General features: G+C 39.1%; 1 protein-coding gene across 1 annotated transcript in view; it reads left to right on the top strand.

Annotated features, from left to right (window-relative positions):
• Window positions 1-27,789, top strand: part of LOC122810570 — a 945,872-nt gene that overhangs the window by 644,223 nt on the left and 273,860 nt on the right. The window contains exon 18 of the mRNA XM_044082150.1: window positions 619-820. Within this exon, the coding sequence (XP_043938085.1) occupies window positions 619-820 (202 nt within the window). The remainder of the gene's footprint in view (window positions 1-618; window positions 821-27,789) is intronic.

The raw sequence follows: 27,789 nt of genomic DNA, 5'->3' as shown, positions 1-27,789 counted from the left end.
GAGTGCCTTCTGTGTGGAGTCTGCATGTCCTCCCCGCAGTTGAGTGGCATTCGAAAGACATGCATGAGTGGGTGTCGGGCTGGCAACTTGGCACCATAAAAATCTACTGTCAATCATTAGCGGACCAGAGTTCTGCTGTGGTGACCCATAACCAGGAAAAGCTGAAAGACAGACAACAACTGTGGTCTTTCTGAGCCATTGTTATGCTACAGGTGGCCCCAGATGAAGTCATATGGTTAGTCATTCAGATACAGCAGTGGAGGATGGCAAACAGCGTGTCAGTATTGGAAAGGGCTTGGACATTTCCTGACAGGTTTGTTAGATGGCTTGTGAAATCAGATGGGGGACAGTGGTGATGTATCCTAACAATATGGTAAACAGAGCACACACACACACACACACACACACACACACACACACACACACATATATATATATATATATATATATATATATATATGTATATATATATATATATATGTGTGTGTATATATATACAAGGGCACCCGCAGGCAGGTGCAAGGGGGTGCACTTGCTTTCACCCCCCTGGAATCGGCTGACTAATGTTATAATTTAAAAAAAAAGTTGTTTTTTTTTTGGACATTCTTCTTTAAAAAGAAAGAAGTCCATGCTGACATCATGCGTTCTTCTTTAAGAAGAATGGTGTGGCGTGCTGACATCATCGCATATTTTCAAGTTTTGCGGGAACTCACATGGACGGACGGTTTTGGGGTTTGCAAGAGGAAAATGGGACCCTGGCGAGAACTGAAAGCGGATGGATTATGGCGGGAGAAGCAGCGGAAGATGGGACACTTTCAGAGTAAGTGTGTGTGTGTGTGTGTGTGTGTGTGTGTGTGTGTGTGTGTGTGTGTGTGTGTGTGTGTGTGTGTGTGTGTTGTGTGTGTGTTGTGTGTGGGTGTGCTGTGTGTGGGTGTGTATGTGTCTGTTTGTGCATGCGCACACACACACACAGACACACACAAACACAAATATATGTTCATATTGTTCGCTGTCTGTCACAAGCTCGAAAGATAGAGCTTCAAATCCAGCAATACCAAGAAAAATCACAAAAAAATTACATTGCCAAAAAAACACTATTGCAAAAATCATCTTCCAAAATTCCATATTGCTCCAGACCCCAAAACAAGCACTAACATGCGTACTGATGGGGCAAATCTGGGAGTTTGTTATTGCAGGTTTTTGGCACTGTGATTTTTAGTATTTTCTTTTCATCATTGCTGGATTTGATGTTCCATCAAGTGCGATGCCAAGCCATATTACATATACTGTATACATATTTTGAAAACAAGAAACAAGAAATGTATTTCTTTCATTTGAAAAAAGGGCATAAGAACAGACTGCATATAAATTTCTACAGGAGCAACCATAGTTTTGTAGTGACATTCTCATCTTAAATTTTAGATATACTTCATTTCAAAAGCCTCAGAAAACATATATGAAAATTTGACCAGCATGTTGTCTTAAATAACTACTTTAATCAACAGGACAGTATTGTAACAGGAGGACATTTCTGTTTCAGTTACAGAAAATAACCTAATTTCTTTTCATTGTAAGATGAAAGGCTTGTAGATATTTCTGTAAGTGTGTAGTACTTTCTTTTGAAGCTTTTAATGTTTTATTTATGTTACAGTGCAGAATACATTGCCCTACTCTGCTGCTTGTAGTATATATGCATGTTAGGAAAAAAATGGACTGTTTTGAAGAAAGCACTACTCAGATGTGCAGTGAATACTAAACAATATAGCTTATTTGTTTACTAGCTTGGTTTGAATACCTTTTGAGTATCAGGTCATGTATTGACATGCAGCATTACAGAATTTTCTTTTTCAGTCCTAAGAAGAATAAAATATTTTGTGTGATTTTGGTTCTTATATCATGTTAAGCTAAGTGAATATAACCAAGTTTAAAGAAGGTACAGGAAGTACCAAGAATGAAGGTAGGTATCAAATTTGAGCAAAGAGTGACAGAACAGAAGAAGCTGCAGATAGGTAAAGGAAACAGTCCAGGATTAGCTTTTGTCACACTGGGGCAAAAATGCAATAAGCTGGAATTGAATAAGCTACATTCCTTGCTCTCTTAACCTTAAGCTGAATAAGATTCTTATTCTTGTTTGATACAGAAGGGATATTATTACAATACAAGCTTATAGAAAGAGAAATAGACGCAACATAACAAGGGTTTGAAGTAGCTTGTGCTCTGCTGTGGAGTAACTGTATGAGGCAATTATGACTGTTAAGAGCTTCCTGTTAATGTCAAGCTCAGTAAAAGTGTGTGTGTTCTGCTGTGGAGTCACTATATGAGGCAATTATGACTGTTAAGAGCTTCCTGTTAATGTCAAGCTCAGTAAAAAAGAGAGTGTGTGTGTGTGTGTGTGTGTGTGTGTGTGTGTGTGTGTGTGTGTGTGTGTGTATGCCCCAGGTGCTACATGGTGGTGGGTAGAGAATAAGGCTTGAACCCTGTCCCTTGGGGCCAAGTGGTAAGAGCCTTAATTCCCTACCCACCACCATTTGTAAAAAACAGTGGTAGTATTGTTGCCTGACAGCTACGTGTTTTCTGGTTTGATTCTTGGCTGTCTAGAGTGTTTGTTTCTCCCTGGGCCTCTGCTAAAAATTAGCTTTTTTTTCCCCAAGTCAGACTTTCCTGGTTAACAAATGTTAAAAAAATGACACATTTGAATATCATCAGACTTCATATTCTTCAGAAAGTGCATGGTAACAAAAGCTTTTACTCTAGCAATTTTCTAAGTGTACAAGATGGATATTTGAAATGTATCACTGTCTTTGGGACTGTATCCCCCCCCCCCCCCATTATTGGCTTCATCCAGGTTTTGTGCTAAGGTTGAGAACTATGGTAAGAACTGAATTCACTGCATATGTTTGGGGGCTATATTCCCCCATTACTGGCTTTGTCCGGTTGTTTTTTGCTAAGAGGTTGAGAACTATGGTGAGAACTGAATTCACTGAATGTTTGGGGGCTGTATTCACCTGATATTGGCTTTGTTCAGATATTTTGTGTTAAGAGGTTGACAGCTGTGCTATGGTAAGAACTGAATTCACTAAATGGTAGCCATTTAAGTTTCAGTCGTTCTTTCACAAAACAGCTGATTTGGCTTAGTGGTATGTTGCTCTGACTGTTTTGCACAGGGTCCCCTGGGTTCAAGACGTGGCAGTGAAATGTATGGTGGTAATGGAGCATTTTATTCTAGCAACTTTCCAACATTATACAAGCAATGTTTAAAATGTGTTCCTGGTTTTTGGCCTTTTGTCCCCCCCCCCAATAAATTTTGGCTTTTTCCGGATTTCTTGTGCTGCAAAGTTCAGAGATATAGCTGAGTGTCGAGTAGATTTTATAAGGAGCTGAGAGCTGCAGGGGAGCAAATGTTTAGTGCTGCTTATGTTTAGTCTGCTTGCATTGTTAATAGCACAACAGATAGTGTACTTGCTTTTGATGCTGAAAGCTGTGGGTTCTACTCCCACAGTAGGTAGATGCATTGCTGATACTGTACTGTGTTGTAAAGAGGGTGGATGCTGCAGTCCTTTTTGGCATAGATACCTAGTAACTATGAACCTGTTATCAGTTTGCTATCCATTCCCTATTGCGGTATTACTAGCTTATTTTTTTATTGCATGCAACAAAGGCAATTTATTCTTCAAGGGCAACAGGCACTTTATTTGTAGATGAAACAATGACATATAAAGTTGTTTGCTAGCAGCAACCTCTTTTAGTTACAAATTTCTTTAATGTGGATTTTACTACTTCAGAGATTGTGCATATTTTTTTAGTGATACTGGTGGACTATAGAAGGTTGAGTAGACTTTTTATGATGGAAATGTTCTGAATTGGGCAGTTTTGTCATTGGTGTATGCCTTTTGTTTCATTGATTACCGGAAAAATGTTCAAAACAATAAATTTAAAATGCCCTCTGACAACTCTACTGTATCGTACAAGGAATGTAATGTAATACAGTCAGGAAGGTGTATCAAAGAATATGTGTATGTTATGTTCAAGGGGCCTATGATTTTGAAGACAGCCCAGAGTTAATATTTATCTGCCACTGGCAAAATGTATTTTCTTTGAATGTTGGTTTCAATGCTGTTTCAATGCATGTGAGTTTCAAGGGCAGAGAAGTTTTAATGTTAAGTCTATTTTCATTGTGAGACTGCATTGCTTTGTTTAACATATATGTATTAGAGTTTGTGCTGTAAAATGCAAAATAAAACTTTCAAATGAAATCTAAATAATCGCAGAAGTAAAGCAGTATGCACATTACAGTGTTTATGGTAAATGGGGCAAAATAACCAAGGAATGGGACATTGGAATGGCTGCAGGGAGGAGGCTCCATTTGACCATGATTTTGTGAGGGGGGGGGGGTAGCATAGGTTCATAGGTTCATATTAGGCTATCTGCCCTGGGGCAATTATAAGCCTAGCCTGATTCTGTATGGCTTTTGCCATCCCTTGATTTGAGTATACTGTGCCCTTTTTAAGGTTTAGTTTACTGTGCCTCTGTCTAATAGTGACATGGGAGTAATCCCTGGGACAAACCTACGATCCCCCATCCACCTATCGAGATTCTTCTTGAAGAGATTCAGTAAGGTGCTCTGCCTCACATGAACTGGAATTCTATTCCAGAGCGAAGGGAGCCTCTGGATTATGAACCTGTCCCTCCAGCAAGTTCTATTTATTTCTCTGCTGAGGTTCAAGTTCCTCGAGCATGTGGCTCTAAGGGATTTAGATTTACTGAGGTGGAGCATGTCCATTAATTCTATATTTGACATAGCTTTGTATGTCAGGCATAGATCGCCTCGAAGTAGGCAGTATGCAACTGAGTAGAGCTGGAGTTTTTTTAACCGAGCAGCATATGGCATCTGTTTGAGACCCTTGATCCTCTTGGTGAGATACTTTTGGGGTCTTTCGAATTGCTGCAGGTGTCGGGTAAGGTACATCCCAAAAGGGGCATTGTATTCTATGATGGGCCTGATGAGGGATTTATAAAGGGGCACGATTACCTCTCTTGATCTAGATGTGAAACCCTTCGTGATGAGGTGGGCTATGTAGAAGGTCTTTCTAACCACTTTGGCAATGTGGTTTTCAAAGGAGAGATTGCTATCAACTTGGGTCCCCAGGTCCCTAATAACTTTCTCTGTACTTAATGGGTTTCCACCTATGTGGTAATTTGTGGGCACATTGTTTCTGCCAAAGGGTATGACTATACATTTTTTGGCATTTAGCTTTAAACCATGGCGCTGGCACCAGTTATCTGTCTCTGTGAGACCCTTTTGAAGGATGTTTGTGTCAGCTGGAGAGTTGATTATGGCACCCAGTTTGCAGTTGTCTGCGAACTTGGTGAGCCATAGTCCTCTCACATTTGCCTGTACCTCTGAAAAGTATATACCGAACAAGAGTGGTCCCAGGACAGAACCCTGTGGGATGTCACTTGTGACTGGTTTCGAGTCTGACATGGCTCCAGCAACTCTCACTCTGTGGGTTCTGTCTTTGAGCCAGTTTGTGACCCATCTTGTGACATAGGGGTTTATATTTAAGCTGGATAGCTTATCTATGATGCCCGAGGTGGGGTATTGTGTCAAATGCCTTTGCAAGGTCCAGATAGGCTGTGTGGACTACCTTCCCTTCATCTATGGCTTTGGTGACTGTTTTGAAGAAGTCAACCAGGTTCAAAAGGCAGGATCTGCCCTTGACAAAGCCGAACTGGGTAGGATCTAGTGTCTGTAGGTCCCCAATGTCTTCGTTTATGAGCTCCATGATGATCCTCTCCATAGCCTTGCAGACTAAGCTAGTCAGGCTTATGGGGCGATAGTTTCCAGGGTCCGTAGAGGCTCCACCTTTGTGGAGTGGGACCACTGTTGCTGTACGCCATTCTGTGGGCACATATCCTGTAGTGAGGCTGAGATTGTATAGCTGTTTTATTTGAGGGATTAGTTCCTCTTGGAGTTCATGTAGGACGCAACCTGGGACACCATATGGTCCCATGGAAGCAGTGTTTTTTGCTTTGGAGAGGGCATCCTTCCCCTGAGCATCAGAGATGTTTGGGAGGCAGCCCTCTGCCGGGATAGATACTTGCTCTTTTGGGGGGTGGAGAAGTTTGCACTGAACCTGTCTACCAGGATATTGGCGATGTCTGTGGGTTCAGTGTATTTTTTGTCATTTAGAATCAACTCACAACAAGTCTGGGAGTTGCATCCCAGGTTTCTAACATAACTGAAAAAAGCCTTATGATTGTCTTTGGTGTCCTGTGCAATTTTTCTCTCGAAGCTGGCCTTGGAGGATTTTATGAGGGATCGTAATTTTTTGCTAGTACTGATCAGAGATGCCTTCCCTATTAGGGATTTTGCTCTATCATATAGTAGCTTCCTCCTTCTGTTGTACAGTTTATTTATGGCAGGGGTCCACCAGACTGGACGCCTGCCTTTGGATGATTGGGTCTTGGTTTTGTTTGGGATAGCATGATCCATGCATTCCTAGAGATGTCCGTAGAATGCGTTTATATAGGATTCTGCAGTTTGGGCCATAGTTTCCACTGGCCCTGGAGCCTTGAAGGATTCCACTTCAGTTTTGAGAAGTGAGAAGTTCGCTTTTGAGAAGTTTTTCACTGTGGTTTTCTGGGCTGGGGGTGGGGTCGGGATGTGGACATCCAGTGAAATTAATTTATGGTCTGATCTTACCAATGAGGGATATACTTCTGGTGTGGAGCATAGAGTCCCCATGTTGGTAATGATCAGGTCTAGTATGTTGTCCCCTCTTGTGGGAGTGGTGACTAGTTGTTCCATAGCATTTGAGTTTATAATTTCCAGGAACCTTTGGGCTAAGGTGCTGGGGCTTGAGTAGTGCTCCCAGTCAATGTTTGGGTAGTTGATGTCGCCCAGTATAATGGTGTTCGGAGAGATCTTCATGTTCTCCAATGTTTTCAGGAAAGTAGAGTGGGATTCCTGACTTTGAGAGGGTGGTCTGTAGGATGCTATAAACTGAAAAGCAGTCTTGCCCACTGTTAGTTGCACATGGATGGTCTCTGATACTTCTTGCAATGCCACTAACCTGGAGGTGTGGATATCCTTGATAAATATGGAAACTCCCCCTCCTTTTGTGGTTCATTCCGGGTTTTGGGGCTGAAAAGCATGATATGAGGTATAGCCTGGTAGTGCTGGGGTGCTCTCTGGAGCCTTGAACCAGGTTTCTGTCACTGCACAGATATCGATGTTCTCCATACTGAGGAGAGCTTCAAGTGCGTGCATCTTGAGGTTAAGACTTCTGGCATTTAGCGGCATTACCCTTAGTTTCTTGTTCCTTGTGCTGTCTATGGGGGTGGGTTTGACTTTTGAGCCTTGCCTAAAAAAGGCACGATGGGGATGGCAAGAGCCTTTGCCAATACCAAAAGCCCAGTGGTGACAGGTGCAAGCCATCCCTAGCGTGGCAACGTGGCTTGTCAAGCATGTCATCCCAGGCTGACAGACACTGGATCCCCTTTGAATGACACCAAAATTTTAGTCAATTGTTAAAATCGATCATTTTGTCTTTGTACTGTGGCATCATTCTAGGTGAGGGTAAGATGCTGCTCAAGGTCAGGGTCATACCAGCCTGGGCTACATGATCATAGAGCTCCTCTGTCTCTTTTCATGTAGTCCAAGGAGGTACATCTCAGGTCATTCACACCAGCATGTACAATGACTGAGTCATATTTGTATTTGCTTTGGAGTGATCTGAGTGCTTGTGTTATGTGGCGGATCCTAGCACCCGACAGGCAGCTCACCGTGACCTTCTCTTTATTCAGCCTGGTGAGCGGGACGTCAGTGTGTCTGACAATAGAGTCACCTATTACAAGAGTATCAAGTGTGTTATTCAGCCTTAAGGGCTGTGGCTGCTTGGCACACTGACTTTGTGGGCTATGTGTTGTGCATGTTTTGTTTTGAGGTAGCGTTTGCTTGGATGTCTGCTTTGGAGGTCTCTGTTGCTTAGGTAGATTTTTATTTAGAGCCTCCGAGTATGTTTTTGTGTATTTATGTGTTTGGTTCACTGATGTGTTGGGACTATGTGATACTGGAGCAAACTCAGACAGCCCTGGTTGAACTATACCTCTCAGTTGTCCATATCTTTGCAGAATGAATAGATATTTGCTTCTTATTTTTGATTTGTTCCTCATACAATGAAGTCACTAAATGACAGACATTTGAGTTTCAGACGTCATAACCTTCAGAAAAATGCATGCTAATGCAAGACCTGTTATTCTATCAACTGTCAAGTTTATACAAGAGCAATTTTTAGTACTGTTTGTATGTTCCCCCAATATATTTAGCCTTGTCCAGATTTTCTGCATTAAGAGGTTGAGAGATATGTGTAAATCGCTTTGTAGAATTAGGAATATCCAAACCTCTCCATTGTCCCCAATTTTGGCTCAAAATGTTGCTCTCCCCTAATAATCCTTCCTCAAAATGGCAATTTTGGAAGAAAATGTGATTGAAGTCTCCTAGAATAATGGTGTTGGCTAAATGCATAGGGACACCATATTAGTTAGGTAGGAGATATGGACTGATGAGGTACATAGAGGGGACCTATAGTTAGGTATGACACAGTAAGGAGTTTTATTAATGCTAAGCTGGATACAGAGGAATTCCACGTCATTATCTCACATAGCAAGTCTGGAGATGAAATGTTGTTTAAGAATATGTAGACACCATCACCTTTTCATCTTGGATGATAGGCCTGAACTTGTGGCAGGTATTGAAATCCTGCATTAAAGGAGTGCTGTCATCTGTCTTGAACTAGGTCTCTGATGTATATATATATATATATATATATATATATATATATATATATATATATATATATATATATATATATATATATATATGTGTGTGTGTTTTCCAGGGGAAGCAGTGCTTGTAAGGAGTGAACTTTTTAGCTTAGGCTCTGAAAAGGAAATTGGGTATTTTCTAATTCATGTAGCTATAAAAATTCAGTATAAAAACTGTAAGTTTCTGAATGCAAACACACTAGTTAAGCAGCATCATGGTAGGGAGTACTTCAGTACAGAGAGATTCAACTATATACATAACCCTTTCTGTCAAAAACACACACACCATGGTCACACAGAGTTTACAGTTGTAACACATTTCTGAATGCAAACACACTATTAAAGCAGAATCGTGGTAGGGAGTACTTCAGTACAGAGAGATTCAACTATATACATAGCCATGAGTTCCCTTATACCTTTCTGTCAAAAACAAATGCACACCATGGTCACAGAGTTTACAGTTGTTGTAACTTTGAAAAAATCAATCTATTTATGTATTTCTTGCACTAAAGTTGAGGTGTGTGTGTGACAGAGAGAAATGCCCTAGTTAGCTCTAACAGGTGGAATTTATGTGCAACTGTTTTGTTTAGCAAATGGTATCATTATTGTGGTATAGAATTTTAAAGCAGTGTTAGCACAGCAGGTAGCATGCATGCATCTTGATGCAAAGGGCTGTAGGTTCTATTCATACAGCATGTATATTTGTATTTTAAGGGGGTATGGTACTGCAGTTCTTAGTATGTCCTCCTTTGGATGAGACACCTAATAACTATGAATCTGCTTTTCAGCCTGCCACCCATTCCCTATTGCAATATATCAACTTACCATTTATTTTAATGTAGCACATGCAATTTATTCTTCAAGGGCAACAGGCACTGAATTTGTAAATGAAACACTGAAATATAAAGTTTTTTCTAGCAACAACCTCTTCATTGGTTTCAGATCTCTTTAATGTGGAATTATTCAGATGACTTTTACTTCTGCAGAGATTCTGCATACTGATTGATATTTGGTGGATTTTATGACAGAAGTTTGAGTGTTCCTTTATGGTTGAAATGTTCTGAATTGGGCAGGCTGTCATTATTGGTTCATATGATTTGTTTCATTGCTTAAAGGAAAGATGCTCAGAACTATAAATTTAAAACACACTCTAACAAGTGGTGCTGTGTTATACAAGGGATATAATTCAATTATTATGTAATATAATAGTCAGGAAGGTGAATCGAAGAACTCTTGCATGTTTCTAAAAATGTGTGCAACAAGCCTATGATTTGGAAATGGGCCAAAGGTAAACTTACCCTGCCACTGGCCAGATGCATGTTCGTGAAATGTGGGTTTCGATGCTGTTTCAGTGAATGTGGGTTTCAAAGGTAAAGAAGTTTTAATGCTAAATCTGTTTTCATTGTAAGACTATTGCTTTGTTTAGGTTTAGTAAATGTCTGTCAGTGTTTGTGCTATAAAATTTGAAATAAAAGTTGTAAATGAAATCCAGATATCTGTAGTCATTGTAGAAGTAAAGCATAAAACAAGTATGCACACAGAGATTTGAACAATTTCTATAAAATGGGGAGAAATAGCCAAGTAATGGGACAATGGAATGGCTGCGTGGGCGGGGGTGGGGTGAGTGGGCGGGGCATCAGAGGGGGTGGGGCAGTGTGGGCGGGGCTTGGGTTTGCACCCCCCTGCAAAAAATCCTGCGGGCTCCCTTGTGTATATATATATATATATATATATATATATATATATATATATATATATATATATATAGATGTGTGTGTGTGTATGTGCTTGCGTGCGCATGTGTGTGTGTGTGTGTGTGTGTGTGTGTGTGTGTAAAGAGGAGCTTCATCCAATATAAAAGACTTTAAAGCTTTTGTCACAGATGTAGGGAAAGATTTAATAAATGTTTTCAATGTGGAAGAGGAAGGGTCATAGTCATTAAGTCTATGGTGGAAGGGCAGACATGGAAGGTTAAATTCTGAGGGTCTAATGGGTGAAGGTTTTGGCTCAGACAGTCTGGCCACTGCACTTATTCTGGCTTTGGCCATCTTGAATTTAAAATGGGCCCCTGGAAGAAACCATGAAAAAGAATGAATCCCTGCATCTGTAAGTTTAATTAGGCACATTTTTTACTTGGTTTAACTAAGCATAAATAAATGATGTGGCCAGTTCTTTTCTAACACAAACTGTGTGGTACTCTTAACTCTTTTTTGTTGGCTCTTGAACATGTTTATGCTCATCCTAAGGCAATGACTGAGTCAAAGAATTGATGGCCCACTGGTATTTGTTGGGAGCAGGGGTAAGGATGTGATATAAGTGGTGAGGACAGGGCATTAGAAGACAGATAGGGTATATAGAATAGAGTCAGGTAAAAAGAAAGTGATGCAGATAGGGAATTAGTATAACAGGTACATGTGACAGCTGGTAATGTTCTTTTTTGGTGTATACAGTTATGAATCCATGCAGCCCCCTCACATAAAAGTGTTTATAGAATATGGAAAGTTTAGCTCTTATTGACCTACAAGACTGATTGCATTTTTTCTCAGTTGGCACTATCAGTCCTTGCATTTTATTGGATTGTTCATTCTTCTCGGTGTGAGAGCTGTTCCAAGCCATTTGTTCCTGGCAAGGTGTGTGGCACTCACCAAAGCCATCCCTTAGGCAGCCATCAGGGCCTTTTCAGCCTAAGTCTCCAACCCTCTCCCCCTGTAGTTACCCTGTGCACCTGCATTGGTGCAGAAGTCTCCTAATCCTTTTTTGAATTATACACATCCCCTACAGGGGCTGCCATCACCAAATAGGGCTACTATCACATGTTCTGGGGAGCTCATACCCATGGCCATCCAAATGTGCAAGTCTTCATTTGCATGGGAATAGTTGGCTGACTGGAAAACCACCATTTCCTCTTGTACTCCCAGAAAGGATGAGTTGGTGGAAGGTGTTCATTTCAACCATCCCCTTCCCCAGACCTTCCACTGTCCAAGCCACTAGTGGAACTCAGGTCACCTAAGTCACAGTCAAGGCTTCATCCCTTTGTGCCATTGAGCTAGGCAGGAATTTCATGTTTTCACCCAGCCAAATTGTTGCCTTCCAAAGGGACAGAGGACAGGTTAGTTTGCCACAGTTATACTGGGTAAATCTCTGATTTTCAATTGTATTCCTGATTTTGCTTTGGAATTTTACTCCTCCCTTCATAACTTTGCTGATGTTTGCAGCAGACACAGATAATTAATGTCATTAAACAGCTTTTATATTTAAACATGTTTTATTCCTCAGAAAATTAACTCAAGTCCTTTTATTCAAGCAATTTCATAGCTAAGTAATACCACTAAATAAGAGATTACTGGGATCTGTGATGATCTTAATTCCCTGATTTTTGATTAAAGGAGTTGAATGCTGCAAAGGGCAAGCTTGCAAGATGAAGTTTAGGTAACCCGCCAAATGGACCTTTTTTACAGTCAATTCAGAAGGACAGGTTCAGACAAGGTTGGTACATTGCGGTTTGGAGTGGGCTGACCTTCATTTCACTTGTGTTGCTTTGGTTTGTTAATATGGATGAATGTTAAGTTTTATCCAGTGGACCGGTATGACTGGCACTGCTAACTACTCCTGACCAGCGTATGCATATCATAATTTGGCTGGCAGTTTTAATTAGTGTAAATATACACATAGTTGCCGCTACTTCTGTTCCAAACACAAGTTCTGTATGTAGCTAGCGAATGTGAGCACGTTTAATCCCGCCCTTGTGGACAGGTGGTTTGTTCCAAGACTGACTTCTTGGCAGGTATTGTATGGACGTTTTTAGCAGATGAGTCTACAGCCACTTGTCCAAACACTGGGAAATCCCTGGTTCAAAGCCAATCATTATTCTAGGCAAACAGATAGTTCAATGTGCCGCCTTCTGGTCACGAATACTCCGTCAGCAGCATTTCCTCTTATTTAGTTTGAGGAAGTGATGTTAAGCTGGGTACAGGGTGTATGTAAATTACAAAAAGGGAGGTGGGAAACTAGCAAGCCGGTAAATTAATTACCAGATGAAGTACATTCCGGTCTGTTCCTGTTTCACTGTGTTTTGCCAGTCAAGGAGCAGTTAATTGCTAGTAAACATTGTTAATTTTTGGGGTGAAGGGAAATGAAAATGAAAGTTTTGTTTGTTTTGCAGATCAGAAATAGTTAAGAATGTCAGGCATTAAGGAGCTCAAGAAAACCATTCTTTAACCGAATTCCGATAGAATAATTTATAGTACAGTCCTCCACCTTACCCCGACCACATTTTGGGTCTTTGTTAAGCAGGTAAGAGCTATAAGCTGTGCTTTGTAGTGCTTTCACTCGTGCATAATGTATTATGATGATATCCGGCGAGGAGCTATACGTTTTCTTGTTGTTTTTTACTAACTTGTGCAGCACTTCACTTTTCACCGTGTCATTGAGAACGGAATTCGATTTTTAATGATGTATATCCTCCTATGACGTAGGCATGATGCATGCTCTGCTTTTTTAGACATACCGGTATGGTAACTTTTCAGCTGTGATGACTTCAATAACACTATTCCCCGTCATATTTAATCATTCTCTTCATATATTTATTGTTATGGTTTGCTTACTGCAGCATTAAAGTTTTATATGGACACCTACATTATTTATTTTACATTTGTTGACTGGGCTAGTCTAACTAGATATATGTCCATTTTCAGTAGAGGCCAGGGGAGATAGGCACCGAGAAAACAAATTTAATGACACAATGCAGGTACAATACATAATTTAACAACGATGGCAGCTCATTGTATAACTGTCTAACAAATTATCACATATGTATTAAAGTATCTACAGAAGATGCCAGTACAAACAGTAGCATTATCTAGAAGATAAAGTTGTCTTTGTTATCAAGGAAAATAGGACTTGGTACTGAGAAATAGTGGGTAAGCAGAACCTAGTAAGAAGAGCAAGTTAGTCAGGGTTAGTACAGCATAACCAGTGGGTTCTGAAGAAAAGTTTGTTTGTTTTTGAAAAGCGATATAGAGGACAGTGATGAAAGTTCACTGGGAAGAAGGTTCCTTACATATTAAGTGATTTACCTGTATCTGTTTAATTGTTTTCAGTAGCTGTAGTAACCTAATGTGTATGTTTGTACGTTAAACTTAGATTGCTAATTTTTTAAAGACTGCTACTATAATTTCTGGTGTTCAAAGACTGCAAGGTACTAACTGCTTCTGCCAGGTATCTGGGAGTACCTATTTATGCAATAGTTAAAATGGAGCAGTGTTAGGAAAAGGACTGTAAGGCACTCCCACTGTTGCCCATTGTTTTTCCTCCTGGCACTTGTACCACAACTTGTTCCCAAGACAACATGGCACCTCCGCTGCCCATCAGTTTGCAGTGCACCCCACCTGTTTCCGCATTTCCTACCCCTCCCGTGACCGCCTTTTCCCCATCCTGGCCATCTCGCATCATCTAAATGACTTCCTTTTTGTTTTTTCACAGTCTTATGTTAATCATCAGGATTATTAGATCCATCTGGCAAAAGACTGTACTGTAGTAGCAGAGGACTTAAGGAATTAATTGAATTAAGCTGAGGGTGTAGGAGTCACGAGGCTACCTAAAGCCATGGGGCTCTAGATGTTCTGAAGTACATTTTACAGCTTTTACTCAAACTTTCTTTCCAGTGACAGCTTGAAACGAAAAATCATGACTAAGGAAAAAAAAATCTAGTCTTGTTTTCTTTCAAAGAGGATGCCTATTGCATCCAAGGGTTAATTAATGATGAAAGCTAATTAAATAGTATTTCCCAATAAACCAAGAAGGCAAATACTTGCGAGAATGTATAAATCATATCTGGGAATAGTGCTTGCCTTCGTACTCCACCAAAAACAAATAATCTTCACCTTCTATGCACCCTTCAGGTGTTAGACTGGGATGAAGTCTGAAAAGAGAATTGGCCACAGTCATATTTCCATGTTGTTACTCTCATACATATAGACAGCATGTCTGTTAATCCCTTATCCCAAAATGCACCCACCCATTGTGTACTCCTCTGATGACAGACTGGAATGAAGGTGATCAAACAGATGTCCACAGTAACATTTCAGCTTGCTGCTATGAGACAGATATAAACAGTCTGCCTCCTTACCCCTACCCTCAGTCAATAGCCGCCATATATACGTCTGATGTTTGATTGTAAGGAAAGTGAAAAAAAAATATCACAGTAGTCATTTCCTCCTAGACAGTATACTTCATAGGTTCATAGGTGTGTACTAGGCTAATGGCCCTGGGGCATCTACAAGCCTAGCCCATAGAAGTGCCCTGGCATTGTGCCGCCCATCGTTAGTTCCCAGTACTTCTATCAAGTAGAGCCACTGGAGTGATCCCTGGGGTGAACTTTCTATTTCCCATCCACTCATCAAGATTTCTCTTGAAGAGGGCCAGTGAGGTGCTCTGCTTGACATGTATGGGAAGTCTATTCCAGAGCATAGGCAGTCTCTGGGTTATGAACCTGTCCTTCCAGCATTTTCTTTTGAGGTAATGAGGTTGAGGTGTCTGGAGAGTGTAGTGCAGAGGGATTGGGATTTCTTTATATGTAGTATTTCTAACAGAGTTGGGTCAGACATGGCTTTGTAAGTCAAGCAGAGATCGCCTAGTAGATGATATGAGACAGAGAACAGCTGGAGTTTTTTTGAGTCTGACTGTGTAGGACAAGGGTTTAAGGCCTAGGATCCACTTCGTGAGGTACTTTTGTGGCTTCTCCAGCTGTTGCAGGTGAAAAGTAAGGTACATGCCAAATGGGGCATTATACTCTATGATTGGTCTAATGAGGGAAGAGTAGAGAGAAATGATGACCTCTTTCTCCATGAATGCAAAACCCTTGATAATGAGATGTATAACATAGAAGGACTTTCTAACCACAGTGGCAATGTGGTGTGGTCGAATTACAGGTTGCTGTCAACCTATGTCCCCAGATCTCTTATAACGCCTGCTTCTAGACAAGCTATAGTAAATTTTGGTGCAAGCCTCTGAGGTATGAGTGTGAAGAAAGTTAAAAGAAATAATGACCACATTGTCTCCAGCCACCACTTGATATAATGACCATATGTACACACCTCTGCAGTTTGATTGTGAAGAATGTTAAAGAAATAGTGACCACATCATCTCCAGCCTTCACACAAGCTGAAGTGACCTTCTCTATACACCTCTGCAATTTGATTAAGAAGAAAGAAATAATGACTCCACTGTCTCCTGCGCTTATACTAGCTATACTGACATTTTATGTACACCTGTATTTGATTGTGAGGAAAGTTGAAGAAGTAATAACTACACTGTTCCCAGCCCCCAAACATGCTGCAGCAACCTTCTGTGCAAATCTCTGAGATTTGATAATAAGGAAAGTTAAAGAAATAAAGACCACACTGTCCCAAGCACCACACAGGTTATAAAAACATTCTGTGCATTTCTGAGTAGATCCAGTTTTAGACAAGATGGGCCCATAGCAGATGTTGAGGATGGGACTTCCCACCAAGCCAACTTCAGAATCCCATTATATAGCCAGAGGTGTTGAGACTGCCAGAATCCCACAAGTTCTAAAGGTCTAGTTTTTTTCTGATGCATTTTATGCCTTAATTTTGAAATCTAATTACTTGCTGATCATTTTTAACTGTTACCTGGAAGAGTTATATCTGTACCCTTCAATACTGTGTGCATCCTCAGACAAAATTGGTGATATTATTTTTTCACACATGCGTAGACATACCAGTACTGTTCTTCACAAGCCAAATCTATCACAGGATGCATTGACATTATTTTTTCACACAAGCACACATATTCTGACACTGCCCCTGACAAGATAGGTCTACACACACACACACACACACACACACACACACACACACACACACACACACACACACACACACACACGCACACTTCACGTTTCCATTCATATCAGACAGTGCTTCCAAGTCACTTCTGACTACTGTAGTGACCCCATGGCTAGTCAGTCCCATTGACAGAGTTTACTAGGTAAGTAGAGTACAGAAGTACACTGCTAGGCCCTTTTTCCATAACACACACACACCTACATAGAATTTATGGTTGCCATTTCATCTGCTGCATGTCTTTAGCATGTGAGGGGAAACTGGAGTACGCATAAAACACTGACACAAACACTGGGAGGACATACAGACTCCATACAGAAGATACCCCATCCAAGAATCGAGCTGAAGAACCTTTTCATTTGAATTGACAGTGCTACTCACTACACCATTATACCACCTACAAGGTTACCTAGAGGTAAATTAGAAGATCAGCAATTCACCTATGGCAGGACCTAGGGGTGGTAGAGGGAATCAGATTACCAGGGTAAACCCCACACAGAGCCAGGGAAGACATGTAGACTCCACAAAGAAGGAACTGCAGCAAATAAATCAGAGAACCAAATGCTATGAAATGGTAATGCTGTTTGCTGGTCTGCTGTGCCAGTGATCAATTGATCTCACACACATTCTGCCCATACCACCAAAGATAGCCATATATTGTATATAAATCTGAGGTCTGAAAGTGAAAGAAAGTATGACCAACATGCTACTCTTAGTGACAGTGCAACTCCCCCACCCCACATGCACACATACATGTATTAAGTCACAGCAATGATCACTTTACATTTATTTCACCAAATAAAATATATTCTGTGACACTTCTCCTGCCAATCCAGAACAGTGACTGTTTAATTGTGATCAGAGAGTAGCATAGGCAAGTTACTTTTATCCACAGACTTACCCTGTACACAGCAATTGTAATCACTTTGTTAACTCTGTACACCTCAGATGTCTGATCATGATAAAACAAAATGGCCAGCGTAATATATTTTTCCTTTGATGCAGACTGACTGTAACTACAGCAAATTATTCAAACAAGTGCACACTAGTACTGCACATCCAGATTAATGGCTGTCTAAAATGAGCATACAACAGCAGACTCCACCACTTTCATCCACAGAGAATCTCCTTAGCCAGCATTTGTAGTAAGTTTGACTATGTACACCTCAGAGGTCTGAGTGGGATAAGAAAAACGTACTGGCCACAGGAATGTTATCTCAACTTTGTTTATACAAACAGTAGCCACAGTAAAGTATTCCAACTTGGTTCATGCACACATCAGTCCTGCAACGCTAGAATAATGACTGTTTAACTGGAGGAAACAGCAGCAGGGCCAGTCATTTTTGATCATAGACTGCCCCTGCACCCAACAGTTTTAGCAATTTTATAGCCATTCTATTGACTGTGTGCACTTCAGGTGCTGTAGTGGGGAAAATAACAGCCACAACAATATAGTTCATCTTAATTTGAAACAAACAGTAGCTATGCTAAAGTATTCTAACTTGTTCATGCAAGTGTACATTAGTCCTGTAAGGTCAGAACATTATTATTTAACTATAGCAAAAAACAGCAGGGTCAGGCATTTTCATCCACAAATAGCCCCTGCACCTAGCAATTATATTACCTGCTTTGTTGACTGTTTATACCTCAGATGTCTGATTGCAAGAAACTAATACCCACTAATTTATTTCAGTTTTTTTAGACAAACACACAGTAGTTAGCCAGTGATAGCATTCCAACTTGCTTTACACAGTCATTGCTCCTGCAAAGCTATCCACTGACCTTACCTCACACTGCTGTTGCTTATGGACTCCAGCTGCTGTTTCCACCATGATCATTGTATCTCCTTCATCATTCAGAATTCTGGGTTATGTGCTCTATTCCACCCATGATCCAGACAATGAACCACAAAGTCTTTGAGGCTCTTTCACTTGTTGTGTAGATCATGTGATTAAAATGCAGAAAGCTCACAGACTGAGTATTCAGATGTACAGCTTCAACCTAATAGGACACAGCAGCTACTTTGAAATGGTGTAACACAGGATATTTATATATTTATTTTTTAAAGTAAAGAAACTTAATTGTTTTTCTTTGCTTAAAAAGTAAACATTATAAAAGTATCTTTAGCATAATGCACTGATGTTTAAAATACATATAAATCAACTTTATTCTGTAACTATGCACTAATAACTTCAGCTAGAAGGTTCAGAGGATGGTTAATGTGTGTTACATTATAGTTATAAAATTTTCATTTCATTGAGTACTAAGATTCTGCTTTATTTTATTTAGGTCTATATCAGAACAACAAAACAGCTCATTATCGAATGCCGCAACGTCCAACTGCAAAACCCGACCCCTAACAATATCGAAACCTCAAAACAGCACATTTTTTCTCAGGGAAAAAAATTTGCTGTTCCAAGAAACACACACACACACCACAAGCACACTAAAAAGCAGCAATCCACACACATACATTTAAAAGTTACATCTAACCCTACACTAACACTGCACATACACTAATATCTATCCACTTACCTTAACCCAGATCCTAACCCTAAGGTCATCACTATCACACACTCACCTCACCCGCGCCCTAACCCTAACTCACTTAACCCGTTCCTAACCCCAAATTCTGTCACTGTCGCACACTCACCTCACCAACGCCATAACCCTAACTCACTTAACCCACCCCTAACCCTAACGTCCATCACAATCGCGCACTTACCTAACTCGCGCGCTAACCCTAACTCACCCAACCAGCTCCCTAACCCAAATGTCCACACAATCACACACTTACCTTAACCCAACCCGTAACTTTCCACCGCATCACTAAAAACAGCAAAGCCACAACAACGGCCAACCAAATTCTTTCCCTAGGAAAGAATTTGGTTTTGTGCAGCTTTGCTGTTTTCAGCATTCACGATATTGGGTTCTGTATTAGATAATTTGAAATCCAGCCGTTTCGATGATCTAATATAGACCCTTTTATTTTATATGGATATTAGTTAAAAAGAAACTTCTTACCACTGCATATGAGACAAGTCTCTTGGAGAGTGGAACATAGACTTTTTTGAAGTCAGAATGAGAAACATTCCTTATAATGAAGTACATTTCAGAAGTATGGTAGGGAGTGTTTGTAGAAAGAGCAAGGGAAAGCATTTTTTATTTTGTGTGTGTGTGTGTGTGTGTGTGTGTGTGTGTGTGTGTGTTAGCATTTTTTTACCCACAGTGTAAACTTTCTGATGGTCCTTTCACTACACACAGTAGCCCTTAATCTTTACCTGAATAATTTGGACTAAAGCAACAAATAGTAAGGGAAATGGCCAGGCGAAGTTTTTAACTATTGGTGCTATTATCTTAGACCTTCTCAAAAAAGGTCTAATTTTCAAAAAGCCTAAGCAAACTTTTGAAAACCAAATTTAAGACTGGCACTAAAAAGTAGGAACAAATGAGATGTACTCAGCGAACTTTTTATTTTATGAAGTGTTTCCGTTTTTCAGCATGAATATTTCTATATTTGAGTTTTTTATTACTTTTAATAAATGTGATATAAATCTTGGGATGAATTCTATTATGTTTTGTGGTTTTATCTGTTTTTTTTTTTGTCTTTGTTGTAGCTCTGTATTTTCTACTACACTTTATAAAATCAGTATATAATACCTTCAATGGCAGGGTCTTATTCCAGATGTTTTCTTTTTATGAATTTTAATCACAGTAAGATTCAGCAACTCATTGGATCATTAAATTAATTCATGGTATAATTTTCATTTGATTAAGCATAGACATTATTGGCATGTTTTTTCTGTAAATAACCCTAAAGCACTGGTGTAGAGAAGTAACTTAGAGATATCCAGCATACAAATTGAGATGGAGGTAATCAAACCCAGGAGACCATGATAAGCAGCCTGTAGTGCTGAGTAAGCTAAGCTGCCAGATGAATTGTTTCATAAAATGCCTCTTTGTATCTGTTGTAATTTACAAGATGGTTGGTATATTTCAGGTGCTAAGAACTAAATGTCTGTGATTGTCATATTTGCCTTAACCTTTTTTAGCAGACATTGAATTTTGTTCTTTTTTTAATTCTTTATTTTTCAGTTCCTAATTTATCTTACTCAGCGTTGGGGGGTTAACCAAAGTGTTTATCCCACTAAGAAATGTATAAAAGGGAGAGATAAAGTCATGGGTGGGAAAAACCTGTCCGTCGCAGGATTTTTTAAAATGTTAAATCATTGAGCAGTATGCCCAGCAGCATTGTTGAGCCTCGCCACCACCAGCCAAGTTCTACACAAGATATTGTCTATGGTCAACTGTGATCTCTGGCCTCATGTTCTTTAACCTGCAACTCTTAATTGCCTGTCACTTTATTCAAGAGCTGCCTTCCAGTGTTTGCCATTTTGACCTATTTTCAATCCCTAAACCTTCCAAGCTATATTTCAAAATTTTTTGGGTGAACTTTTACTTGGCTAGGAAGTGAACAGTATTACTGCTAGCAGAAACTATAGGCAGGATTCATAAGCACTGAATGTACTGAGTAGCACTGGTACAAAATAAAACTGCTGCAATAAGGTTCGTACAGTTCTTAGACAAAGGGATACAGGGCAGGAATCCTTGGTATTTTCTTGTTGCTTGGTTTATACAATGATCCATACATTTGAATAAAAGGTAGGATATGACTCTGAAATATTATAATACACACAACATGAATTCCACAGGAGCTCTAAAGCAAAGACATTCTATCATTTGTCAGGACACATTTGTAGTAGCTGATATACCTGTAAGTATAGTGATATCAAAATTACTATGTAGCAGGGGTGTGAGCAGCATAGTCTCCAATGCTGTGTGCTGAGGGTATCAAAATGCTTATTCCAAAGTTTTTATGAGTTCTGAATGTCGAAACTCTACTTTACAGTCCTGAAGTGTTAGGAGTTGCTGTTATACAACTTGTAGTTATAATATTCAGCCACTTGCTAGGCCTACTGTCAAGTCAAAATGCTTCACCATCTCAGACAAGAAAGAAGAAAATATGTCTAGCCATTTTGATGGGTACACTGCTAAAGCTTGACTATAACCAAGCAAAAGAAATCATGGCCACAGTAATGGATTTCAACCTGCTGATCTCAGATGCAGGCTCTGCAGCCTTTTAATAAACCATATTAATGACAGTTTTAACAACAGTATGTAACTGTTTTTGCTTTTAGATACTCAGCCTGCCTACTCTAATATTGCCCTGTCCTCACAAAAACATAGCCATACTTTCTGTACAACATTGATGTTTGACCGTGAATGAAGTTGTCCACTCCATCCCAGTATGTGCCTTGTGAAAATTAATATCAGTTGCAGAAGAAATTAATTATTGTTGTCAGCCACTTAACATAGCACTTGCATATACATAATCATGTTCTTTAAAAGTACAAGATTTGTAGCAAGGAGTTTACTTATGCACACAGTGTAAAGCACAAAATGAGGGTATTACAACTAAAGAAAATGCTTAAGCATTGTTGCAGCTGCTATAATCTGTTTAGTTCCTGTATGCTAAAGTGTACAGATTGTATGCCCTCCAACATTCATGCTTAAAAGTAGAAGTCATGCATAAAACAAGCACCATGATGCTCACCCTTTTCTCATTGTTATGTAACTTGTATAAAGTAGTAGTATTAGACGCAGAATAACTTAGAGGTATCCGCACAAGTAAGAAATGAAGCCAAAAGTGAATGTGACTAGATATATTTATTACCCAACTCAACTATTAGCTGTGCACATATTCATATTAATCTGTTGTCTTGAAGTTTTATACTCAGACATTTCTGGAAGTTTACCCTGTCCATGTGTTAGGTGTGCTGTCAGTAGTTAGTAGTATATCTGATTGCTGTCACAGTACCCATTCACAGTAACGTAAAGTATTTGGGTGCTCTGTAAGTAATCAAAAAGAAAAACAAAGTGAAATCTTAATGTTGAAAGTCTTTCTTGAAGATGATACCATATAAATGAGAAAAAGGGAAGTGCTTCATAGTGGAACAAAAGCAAACAAGGAATGAGCAACTTGATTGTGCATGCTCATGGGAGTGCCTGCACATCCATTATGTTTTCAAATATAGAAACAAATTTAAACAACCAAAACCAAACAAATATCCAAAAAATGAGATGCTCCTGTTCAAGGTGTGACACCAGCAGAAAAAAAATGCACAATCTAGATAGCAGTTGCAAAAATAGAAATCTGTTCCAGAAGAATGCTTTAATTAGAATGAAGTATTCAATAGTGACAACGTCATTAAATATAGGAATGCAATGACATCATGTAACAGTCGATCAAAATTAAAGTTACATACATAAACGTGCATATTTTTAAAAATCATTTAATGACAAGCTAAAACATTAATACAGATATCTACAGTATGTTAGTTCTCTGTTTAGTACTCTCATGATGGAAATATGCTCTTTTATGTCAGAGAAATTATTCATATGATGTCGTTAGCTTTTGATAGTTTTGAGACAACTTGTTCCATAGCAATTAAAGGGGGTGGCAGGGACTGAGGAAACAGTGGTACATTTATAACTGTGGGTGGAGTAAAACTGTCTCTGAATTTGTCAGCTAGGAAACTATTTCCTTTGGGTTTGTGTTGGTAGTATTGTTGTGGACCACCTATGACCATATGTGAGTGTTAGTTCTTAACTTCTTGAAGTAGTTAAAGGAGGCTGTGTTGTGTAGTTATTTTGTTTTCAATAACTTTTTAAGTGCATATTTATTTTTAATCTTTTCTACAACACTTGTAAGTTTACATAACTGAACGCTAATTGATGGATTATATGCATTAAGTAATTCCTGTCTTTTATGTAATTTATTCATATAAGTATTCCACCAGAGAGCTTTGTTTTTAAATTTACAATGGTTTAATTTCTCCAACTCTTTTGGATTTCTAATACCATGGTGGGAATGGACCGAATTCCTAAGTCAAGGTATGATTAAAGTTTGTGATGTTTGATATTATCCAGAAGTGCTTTTTGCAGCACCCGCTATGTGCCCAAAACTGACTCCTGCAATTCATATGGAGTTACATGCATCAGTAGCATATCTAAATATGGCTGTAAATTCATTTTTATGAGACCCATTGATCCTACTACTATTGGAACTGTGTGGATATCCTTTTTCCATTTTGTCCTAATTTCTGCTTGCAAATCCTAGTAAATTATAAATTTGTGCCTCTGTGCACATAAGGCACTATAATCATTGGGTGTAGCAATTTTAGTGAACATTGCTACTTTTCTCTTCTTTTCAGGCACTACTATATACGGTTTTCTGACATCTGTTTTTGAACTGTTCATAATTGGTGATCCCATCTGATGTAAACTTCATCATTCTCTATAATTTTTGGCATAGTTTCCACTGCTTCTCAGCTACTTCACTATTGTAATGTTTGCACAATCCCCAGTGTAACAGTCTTGCCACATTATTATGCCATTCACTATAAATGCCCTCTAACATTAGTGTATCACACCCAGTTATAAGATATGCAACTGTTTCCAGTTCTGTTTTACACCTGTTCAATGGACTTTGTAAACCAACGGGTACAAAGTCTACTATCCTGTGCCACCAATTTTAACCTTTCATCTTTTGGGTTAAATTCACCTCCCCTTAACCATTTTTATGTCAGACCCTGATTGACATGAGGTTGTTCTAGGAGTTTTCTGTACTTGCAACTATATTTATTCCTTTTTCACATTTCTTGCCTTCCTATCTGATCTTTCTAATTACATTCATTTATTTCTTGGCACATTCATTTGCTTCCTGAGTTTTGTCTACTTGTGATTTGATTTCCATTCCTGCTTGACACCAATATGGTTCTGCTAAAGTAAGCAGGGAAATCATCTTAGACGTGTTCTCTTCATGTTTTAAAACTTTTAGTCTGTTTGGATCTGGTGAGGCCAGCAGAAATGTATGCAGTCCTACAATTGCAGATCTACGTATAAACAATTTTGTGGAGGCCCGTACCTCCTTCAGAACAAGGAATATAAATCTTGGTATACACTGATTTTTATATATCATTTAATAAGTGTGAATTATTTTTCTTGTTTTTCTGTCCAACTGATTCCAGTACTTTTTAGGGCCAATCAATCACACCAAAACTGTAAGTAAGAACAGAAAGAGCGAACTGGTTTATGGCTTGGACTTTGCTCTTAGATGTCAGAGCTGTTTTCAGTATTCGTTTTAGTCTTCCAAAATATTCTTTACTGAATTTTGTTTGCATTTGTTTATGTTTTATTATCAATCCTTTATCAATTCACAAATATTTATATACTCCCTCCTGCTCATGATCCTTTATATCCCATTCCTGTCCCATATTGATATATTCTTGTTGCTGCAGCTTTCCTGCTTTAAATCTTACTTCTGCACATTTATCAAGACCAAATTATATTCTTATATTATCTGAGAAAGTTTTGACCACTTCAACATGTGCTTTCAGCTTCTCATCTGATGAACTATACAATATGAATTCATGGACAAAAAGAAGATGAGAAGTCTTTACACACTTTTTTTTCTGGGAGCCAAATTGTAACCAGGGCCTAATCTAAGTAGACAGCTTAATGAGTTAAGGGCAAGTCAAAAGAGTCACCCTGGAATATCCTTCTTTGAATTTTTATGCCTGTGATAATAATTTGCCCTTTATCTTGGCTTAACTGCAAAGTGGTTTGCCACGGTTTTATGGTCACTATAATGTTATTGATCAGTATAGGATGTATCTTATACATTAATAACCACTCCTTTATCCATGAATATGGGATGCTGACATATGCTTTTTTTGTAATCTATCCATACCATATTTAGAGTCTTCCCCTTTTTACAGTTCTTCATTTTGACTTTAACAGCAAACAATCCTTTGACTTTCTTTTGTTACCCTTTTGTTTTATTGCCAGGAATGACTTTTCTTGTAAATGAATATAAAATCTGTCATCATCAATTCCAGTATATAGCTTGTACATCATGGAAAAGCAAGTTATGGGTCTGTAGTTTTAGGGTGGCTTGCAGATTCTCTCTTAAGGAAGAGTATAATTTTTTCTGTTGTTAACCAGGTTGGTGTCTGTTTGGGGTGTGCACATAAGTAGTTTTTACTCCGGGCCAAATCTTTATGTAAATATATTAATATTTTCAGCCAGAAGTTAAGTACTGTATCTGGGCCTGGGGTTTTTCATTTAGGAGCTTTTCTTAAATTTGTTTCAGTTTCTGTGGTCGTTACTTCATTCCATTTCATATCCTGTGCATTTGAACTTCTTACTGTTTCTTTTACATGTTCTATCCATTGAGCATCTTTGTTATGTTCCACAGGGATTTCGTAGATCTTCTTCTTCTTCTTTCGGCTTTTCCCGGTTAGGGGTCGCCACAGCGGATCACCTGTCCGCTCATGATTGGTAGTGGAGTTTTACAGTGCTGAGTTGCCAGCCTGGCACCCAACCTTCCACAGAAGGCACACATACACATGCACGCACTCACACCTAAGGCCAATTTAGAGTGTCCAATCCACCTGCAGCATGTCTTTGGGATATGGGAGGAAACCACAGCACCCGGAGGAAACCCATGTGACCACAGGGAGGCCATGCAGACTCCGCACAGAAGGCACCCCAGCCGAGGATCGAACCGGAGAACCTCTTGCTGTGAGGTGACAATGCTAACCACTGCACCACCATGGCCACCCACAGGTATTTTTTTTCTCCAAAATGTGTCTATTTCCTCTATCTGGTGATGTTTCTATTCCTTTTGCTTTGTTTTCCAATTATCTATAAAACTTTTTGGGTCATCAGTGAATTGCTTATTTTGTACTTTTCCTTTATATTTATCTGTATATCTTCTTAAGTTTTTCTGCCTGAGCTGATATCTTTACTTTATTATTTGTAGTAGTGTATGATAGATCTTCGTCTGTTCTAATACTGTGCATTGCTTTTATCCCATCTATCTTTATAAGTTTGTTTGCGGATCTGTTCCCTCTTCTACACTCTTCTAACAGCGGCACTTCTTGTCTTAATTGCTTTATAGTTTTCTCTGTTTGATACACCCATGATAACATTTGATTTCTTCCCTTCCTTTCCCTTATTGCCCTGTATTTTTCTGGTAAGACTTTTTCTGTTAAAAATTTAGCTGCATGACAATATGTTCTGCTTACTTCTGTTATATCATCTGAATACTGTGTTCATTTGTTTTATCAGACTTCTAACATTTGGGGTCTTATTGATTTTCTGTAACCTATATCTTTCATCAATCTTAATATGTCCACCCATTTCTAGTAAATCAACTTTTCCATTAGTTCATTTTCTTGTATACTGAGGGCAGATTATTTGTTCTCCATTTCATGCCAATATTCTACAGAAAGTTCCAGAACGTCTTCCTGTGACATATTTTCTTCAACTGCACCCTGAGTCATCTGTTACTCTTTTACGTGGGAAGTCACTGCTCTGTGACAACACAACAATGGCTGAGTCAGTTGGCACTGTTTCCTGCTCCTTCTCTTGGTGTGCAATTCCAACTGAACTTTTGTACTGGTTTCCTACTGAAGGCTCCACAGTATCTTCATGTGGTAAATGATCAGATGTTTGCCGTTGCACCGGTTTTTCCTTACTTTGGGGAATCATTGTTCCATCATGCTGTGACATTACCAAACTTGGATTTTCAACACTAAATCCTTCACTTTACAGATAATCCCTAACTTTGGTTTCTATTTCCTTAAGTCCTCATTACTAATCCTCTTTTTCCATGTTCCCCCTTTTTTCTTATTTTTTTGTATTGTGAAATTTTCTTTATCCTGATGCCTTTGCTTGTATTTCTCTTCAAATATCTTTGGTACTGCTTTTTTGTATTGATTAGTTTTGCTTTCTCCTTTGCATAAATATTGCACCAAATTAAATCTCTTTTTCTTTCCCGTGTTCATATTTCTTCAGATGTCTCCTGCTCCATCTGTTTTCCTTACTTTTGGGGATTCATTGTTCCATCATGCTGTCACATAACCTGTGTTAGACTTTCTACACTAAATTCTTCACTTCACAGTTATTCCATAACTTCAGCTTCTATTTGTTTGACTTCTTTACAAATCTTCTGTTCTCTGTTCCCTGTTCC

The sequence above is a fragment of the Protopterus annectens genome, chromosome 9.part0, assembly GCF_019279795.1.
Source record: "Protopterus annectens isolate FY-2018-M chromosome 9.part0, PAN1.0, whole genome shotgun sequence".
Lineage (NCBI taxonomy): Eukaryota > Metazoa > Chordata > Ceratodontiformes > Protopteridae > Protopterus > Protopterus annectens.
Note: the sequence above shows the minus strand (reverse complement) of the source record. Positions and strands in the feature narration are given on the sequence as shown.